Source organism: Aegilops tauschii, chromosome 3 (assembly GCF_002575655.3).
Source record: "Aegilops tauschii subsp. strangulata cultivar AL8/78 chromosome 3, Aet v6.0, whole genome shotgun sequence".
In the NCBI taxonomy this organism is placed as follows: domain Eukaryota; kingdom Viridiplantae; phylum Streptophyta; class Magnoliopsida; order Poales; family Poaceae; genus Aegilops; species Aegilops tauschii.
Genome location: NC_053037.3, coordinates 598,372,979 through 598,380,627, shown reverse-complemented (window position 1 = coordinate 598,380,627; position 7,649 = coordinate 598,372,979). Strand labels below are relative to the sequence as shown.

Below are 7,649 nucleotides of genomic sequence, written 5' to 3'. Positions count from 1 at the left end.
AAAGGGACCTTAAAATCATGTCCGTAGTCAAGTTCCCATATGTCCATTATGTAACCATAATATGTGTCCTTTCCCCTCTCGGTTGCTGCATCAAAGCGGACACCGCTGTTTTGGTTGGTGCTCTTTTGATCTTGGGCGATCGTGTAAAATGTATTCCCATTTATCTCGTATCCTTTGTAAGTCAATACAGTCGAAGATGGTCCCCTGGACAACGAGTATAACTCATCACAAACAGTGGTGTCACCTCTGAGACGTGTTTCCAACCAACTGCTGAAAGTCCTGATGTGTTCACATGTAATCCAGTCGTCCCACTGCTCCGGGTGTTTCGAGCGCAGACTGTTCTTGTGTTCATCGACATACGGGGTCACCAAGGTAGAGTTCTGTAGAACTGTGTAGTGTGCCTGAGACCAAGAATATCCGTCCCTGCATATTATTGAGTCCCCCCCCTCCAAGCGTGCCTTTTCCAGTCAGTCTCCCTTCATACCGCGATTTAGGGAGACCTATCTTCTTAAGGCCAGGAATGAAGTCAACACAAAACCCAATGACATCCTCTGTTTGATGGCCCATGGAGATGCTTCCTTCTGGCCTAGCGCGGTTACGGACATATTTCTTTAGGACTCCCATGAACCTCTCAAAGGGGAACATATTGTGTAGAAATACGGGCCCCAGAATGACAATCTCGTCGACTAGATGAACTAGGACGTGCGTCATGATATCGAAGAAGGATGGTGGGAACACCAGCTCGAAACTGACAAGTCATTGCGCCACATCACTCCTTAGCCTTGGTATGATTTCTGGATCGATCACCTTCTGAGAGATTGCATTGAGGAATGCACATAGCTTCACAATGGCTAATCGGACGTTTTCCGGTAGAAGCCCCCTCAATGCAACCGGAAGCAGTTGCGTCATAATCACGTGGCAGTCATGAGACTTTAGGTTCTGGAACTTTTTCTCTGGCATATTTATTGTTCCCTTTATATTCGACGAGAAGCCAGTCGGGACTTTCATACTGAGCAGGCATTCAAAGAAGATTTCTTTCTCTTCTTTCGTCAGAGCGTAGCTGGCAGGACCTTCATACTGCTTCGGAGGCATGCCGTCTTTTTCGTGCAAACATTGCAGGTCCTCCCGTGCCTCAGGTGTATCTTTTGTCTTCCCATACACGCCCAAGAAGCCTAGCAGGTTCACGCAAAGGTTCTTCGTCACGTGCATCACGCCGATTGAAGAGCGGACCTCTAGCTCTTTATAGTAGGGTAGGTCCCAAAATATAGATTTCTTCTTCCACATGGGTGCGTGTCCCTCAGCGTCATTCAGAACAGCTAGTCCGCCGGGACCCTTTCCAAAGATTACGTGTAAATCATTGACCATAGCAAGTACGTGATCACCGGTACGCATGGCGGGCTTCTTCCGGTGATCTGCCTCGCCTTTGAAATGCTTGCCTTTCTTTCGACATTGATGGTTGGTCGGAAGAAATCGACGATGGCCCAGGTACACATTCTTCCTGCTTTTGTCCAGGTATATACTTTCAGTGTCATCTAAATAGTGCGTGCATGCGTGGTATCCCTTGTTTGTCTGTCCTGAAAGGTTACTGAGAGCGGGCCAATCGTTGATGGTTACAAACAGCAACGTGTGCAGGTTAAATTCCTCCTGTTTCTGCTCATCCCACGTACGTACACCGTTTCCATTCCACAGCTGTAAAAGTTCTTCAACTAATGGCCTTAGGTACACATCAATGTCGTTGCCGGGTTGCTTAGGGCCTTGGATGAGAACTGGCATCATAATGAACTTCCGCTTCATGCACATCCAAGGAGGAAGGTTATACATACATAGAGTCACGGGCTAGGTGCTGTGATTGCTGCTCTGCTCCCCGAAAGGATTAATGCCATCCGCGCTTAAACCAAACCATACATTCCTTGGGTCAGCTGCAAACTCAGCCCAGTACTTTCTCTCGATTTTTCTCCACTGCGACCCGTCAGCGGGTGCTCTCAACTTCCCGTCTTTCTTACGGTCCTCACTGTGCCATCGCATCAACTTGGCATGCTCTTCGTTTCTGAACAGACGTTTCAACTGTGGTATTATAGGAGCATACCACATCACCTTCGCAGGAACCCTCTTCCTGGGGGGCTCGCCGTCAACATCACCAGGGTCATCTCGTCTGATCTTATACCGCAATGCACCGCATACCGGGCATGCGTTTAGATCCTTGTATGCACCGCGGTAGAGGATGCAGTCATTAGGGCATGCATGTATCTTCTGCACCTCCAATCCTAGAGGGCATACGACCTTCTTTGCTGCGTATCTACTGTCGGGCAATTTGTTATCCTTTGGAAGCTTCTTCTTCAATATTTTCAATAGCTTCTCAAATCCTTTGTCAGGCACAGCATTCTCTGCCTTCCACTGCAGCAATTCCAGTACGGTACCGAGCTTTGTGTTGCCATCTTCGCAATTGGGGTACAACCCTTTTTTGTGATCCTCTAACATGCGATCGAACTTCAGCTTCTCCTTTTGACTTCCGCATTGCGTCCTTGCATCGACTATGACCCGGCGGAGATCATCATCATCGGGCACTGGTTCCTCTTGATCTTCAGCACCTGCCTCCCTTGCAGCATCATTGGGCACATCGTCTGGTTCCTCTTGATCTTCAGCAGCTTCCCCCGTTGCAGCATCACCGTATTCAGGGGGCACATAGTTGTCATCGCCCTCTTCTTCTTCGCCGTCTTCCATCATAACCCCTATTTCTCCGTGCCTCGTCCAAACATTATAGTGTGGCATGAAACCCTTGTAAAGCAGGTGGGTGTGAAGGATTTTCCGGTCAGAGTAAGACTTCGTATTCCCACATATAGGGCATGGACAACACATAAAACCATTCTGCTTGTTTGCCTCAGCCACTTCGAGACAATCATGCACGCCCTTAATGTACTCGGAGGTGTGTCTGTCACCGTACATCCATTGCCGGTTCATCTGCGTGCATTATATATAATTAAGTATGTCAAAAACCATTACAGAACATCATGAATAGATAATTAAGTGACCAAATTAATAGAAGTTCATCATCACATTAGAACCAAAGTACATACATAGTTCTCATCTAACAACATATATATAGCTCTCCAGAGCATCTAATTAATTAAACCATACATTGAAACTATGTAAAACATTTCAATGCGAAAACAAATGCGATCATAATCGCAACCAAGGTAACAATTGATCCAACGGCATAATGATACCAAGCCTCGGTATGAATGGCATATTTTCTAATCTTTCTAATCTTCAAGCACATTGCATCCATCTTGATCTTGTGATCATCGACGACATCCGCAACATGCAACTCCAATATCATCTTCTCCTCCTCAATTTTTTTTTCCTTCAAGTAATTGTTTTCTTCTTCAACTAAATTTAACCTCTCGACAATAGGGTCGGTTAGAATTTCCGGTTCAACCACCTCCTAGATAAATAAAATCTATGTCACGTTGTTTGGTATATTTGTCATAAACAATAAATGAACTAAATAGTTATAAAAACATAATATATACCACATCCGAATCATAGACAGGACGAGGGCCGACGGGGGCGGATACCAAAACCATCACACTATGTAATAAGAAGGAATAATAAAAGTAACAAAATTAGACAAGTAACTATCTAAAGTAAGAATTTTTTCCTTTCCGAAAGAAGATAAGAACAAGAGGCTCACCACGGTGGTGCTGGCGACGAGATCGGCGCGGGCGATCGACGGCGGTGAAGACGGGGACGGGACGTGACGGACCGCTAAACCTAGACATATCTCGGGGAAAATGGAGCTCGGAGGTCGAGTTTCGAGAGGACAAAGATTAACTAGTGTGGCTCAGACATTTCATCGAACACCTCATGTGCATAGGAGGTGAGCTAGAGCACCCAAATGCCCTCCCCTCGCCGGCCAGAAAAAACAGAGCACTCTGGAGTGCTCTGCTGTGGCGATGGGGTATATATAGGGAACTCATTGGTCCCGGTTGGTGGCACCAACCGGGACTAAAGGCCTTTGGTCCTGGTTGGTGCCACGAACCGGGACCAATGCCCCCTTTAGTCCCGGTTGGTGGCACCAACCGGGACCAAAGGCCTTGTGCTGCCTCGCGTCAAAAGTTTAGTCCCACCTCGCTAGTTGAGACAGCTCGAGAGTGGTTTATAAGCGCTGCTGCGCCCACCCTCTCGAACTCCTCTCAACTGCAGGCTTTCGGGCCTAACTGTTCTCTTTGCCTGTGGGGCCTACTGGGCCTTCTGCGGGCCTGAATCCTGGCCCATGGATGGGTTTCTAGTCGTATTCAGGCCGTGGTGGCCCAGTAGGTGGCATAATTTTTTTCCTCTGTTTTTTTTCTCTTTTGCTTTATTTGTTTTGTTTTGTTTCTACTTACAACAAAAAACTTATTTATTTTATTTCTAATTACTTATGTATTTTACTTTAATTATTTTATTTTTATTTATTTTACTGCTGCTATTTTTATTTATTTTACTGCTGCTATTTTTACTTAATTTATTAAGGTTTATTTATTGTAGTTACTATAGTTTATTTTATTTTATTTTATTAAGGTTTATTTAGTTTTATTTATTTTATTAAGGTTTATTTATTTTATAAATATATAAAAATGAACATAGATGCGCTTATAGAGAAAATTCAACCTAAATTCATAATAAATTTCTATGAAATTTACTGTGAATTTAGGTCAAATTTCCTGTATAAGGGCATCTATTTTCACTTTAAGAGAAGCTCAACAAGGCAGAGAGGGACGGCCTTATAAACTGATGTGAGCGCCCTTCGGTTGGCGAGGTGGGACTAAACACTGGCCGCAACTAGGACCAGGCCTTTAGTCCCGGTTTGTGGTAGGAACCGGGACTAAAGGGTGGTGGGCCAAGAGCGTGGCCCATTGGTCCCGGTTTGTCCCACCAACCGAGACCAAAGGGTCCGGACGAACCGGGACCAATGCCCCCACGAGGCCCGGCAGGTCCCTGGCCGCACGAACCGGGACCAATGCTCACATTAGTGCCGGTTCGTGACTGAACCGGGACTAATGTGAAAACTGTCCTGTGACCTAAGCCCTGTTTTCTACTAGTGTTTGTAGATCAATTGGTTCACATATGGAGACCAACCCAGCCCTTGTGGGGATGAGGAATATCATCACAGTTAGCTTCAACTATCTGCCTCATGACCTCAAGCGTTGCATGATGTATGTTAGCATTTTCCCAGAGGATTATCAGATCAGCAAAGACAGGCTCTTGAGAAGATGGATTGCTGAAGGATTGATACCTGAGAAGCGGGGGCTTACTTTGATGGAGACTGCAGAGGCCTACTTCAATGAGCTAGTGAATAGGAGTATGATTGACCAAGCCGGCTGTATAGTCACCTACTATAATATAGTGGATTTGTGTCCGGTGCACGACATGATGCTTGAGGTCATGGTACCTAAATCAATAGAGGCTAACTTCGTTAGCTTGGTAGGCATTCAGTATGAAGGAATGTCATATGATATCGTTCGCCACCTCTCCATCCATGATGCAAAGAAGGGGAGAAATTACTCCCCAACAGAGAAAGGCACAATGGGGAGTGGAATGGTGAATGTTATCAAGAGGATGAACACGAAGCACGTACGGTCATTGACCACATTTCATTCCGAAGAAGACAACTTGCTGCTCGATCAACTAGGAAAGTTCAAACTGCTGAGGGTACTTGATCTGGAAGACTGCAAGGACCTAAACAAGAAGCATTTGAGGTACATTTGCAAGATGTACCTTCTTAAGTTCTTGAGCTTGAGAGGTACAGATGTCAGTGTCATGCCTCCAGAAATCTGCGACCTAGAGCATTTGCAAACACTTGATGTCGATGATACTCTCCTCGAGACGCTTCCAAACAGTGTGATAAAGCTTACAAAACTTGAGAGGCTGATGTTCTCCAATAGGAAAAATTGGACTGCCCTATGGACATTGCCCAAAGGGATCTCAAAAATGAAGGCATTGCGTGAGGTGAGTAGAGCAATCATTAGAAATGTTGAGGTTGCCATAGAGATCGGTGATCTACAACAATTGGAACGGATATTTGTCTATCTCGATGGAAGGTCCGAGCAGGATAGTGATATTAGACGAGAGTTTAAATGCTCACTAAGTAAGACATCATCCCTTCGGTGGCTCGATGTGGGAGAGTTGAATGATGTCTATAGAAATGACATGGACTATCTCATGGACCTCGACACGCCACCACAGCTTTTGCGGTACCTTAGGTTTGCTGGATATATTTCTCAGATTCCAGACTGGGTCGGTTCACTCGCCTTTCTCACCGAGTTCACCATTTCATGCGCAGAACTTGTAGGCGACCAATCATTTGAAGTCCTTTGTAAGGCTCCCATCCTGAATAGCATCTTGCTTCAGGTGCATTTTTACATTGATGAAGATTTGGTTGCACGGAGCGCCCACATGTTTCGTATGCTCAAGAATATGAGAGTGATAAATGCTGCTAAAACTCCCAAAGTTTTTAGTTTTGAGGAAGACTCCATGACAAAGCTCGAGATACTTGAATTGGACTTCAGAGGTTGGCATAAGAGCATTGTTGGCATCCAACACATGACGAACCTTAAACAGGTGCACCTCAGCGGCTACGGTAATAACATTTCTTTGATCGATGCAGCCAATGAGCTAAAAGCTGAGAGTGATAGACGCGGCAGGTCCAATCTGTTTCCATTCACAGTTGTAGTGAGATACGGTTGATCACTCTCTCCTCTGTTCTTTGTGCACGTGAGTTGGTCTTGTCAGGCTTGTTTGTTCGTTTTTGTTATCTTTGTCAAGCTGCTGCTGCACGTTTTCATCAAAACTGTTACACTAGTTATGGTGTTTGGTGGTGAATTATCCGGTTATCCCTATCGTTGTTTCTGAATGTGCTGTTGCGTTTCTTGTCCAGCATGATAGACTTTTGCTGTTTTGTTAAAGCACTCTAATAAAGATGGAGTAATCTGTAGCAGGTTTTGCGTGCCATAGTATACATTCGAGTAAATAAACAGTGATTATTATTTATGGTATGCATTAGCCCGGAAAACTGTTGTTCCTCTTAATGTTTAACTAGTTATTTCCTCTATCAAGGCAATGCATTAGTCAGGTGAAATAGTGCATGTAAGGTTTCTGAATGAGATGACCTGTAGGCACAATCTATACAGTAAACTGCAGTAGACAAAAATAACACCCTAGTGATACAACAGATCAGCAAGACATTGATAAGACGGAATTTTAGCAGACTATACTGATGCTGATGAGCACTACCATCATCGATAATTAGTTAAAAAGACAGACGTACAATCTCGTTGGATGAAACGTAAAAAGCATACCCACACAAAGCAGAGATTTCCATCACACTGGAATGTGCATTAGGTGAGAATCACCAAAATTAACATGGAAAAAACTAGGGTTCATCAATTGGGCTTAAGATCAACAACAGTCAGTCTATTAGCAAAAAAAAACAGTCATTCACCTAGACCCTAGCTGAGGAGGTGCGCCAAGGGCTCGTAACACTTATTCGGGTCTCGTGTTCTCTAGTTCTAAAGGCTCTTGCGTGATAGGAGGGCATCCAGTCCATGGTACTGTTTGGAGAGGAGGGGATAAACGTTAATAGAGCGTACATACTTCAAGGGAAGAGGAAG

General features: G+C 44.7%; 1 protein-coding gene across 1 annotated transcript; it reads left to right on the top strand.

Moving 5' to 3' along the window:
- Positions 1-5,025: 5,025 nt before the first annotated feature.
- LOC109774186 (disease resistance protein Pik-2-like) lies at positions 5,026-6,870 on the top strand. Its single transcript, XM_073496014.1, has one exon. The coding sequence runs from the start codon at positions 5,107-5,109 to the stop codon at positions 6,724-6,726; it is 1,620 nt and encodes a 539-aa protein (XP_073352115.1). The 5' UTR covers positions 5,026-5,106; the 3' UTR covers positions 6,727-6,870.
- Positions 6,871-7,649: the final 779 nt, after the last annotated feature.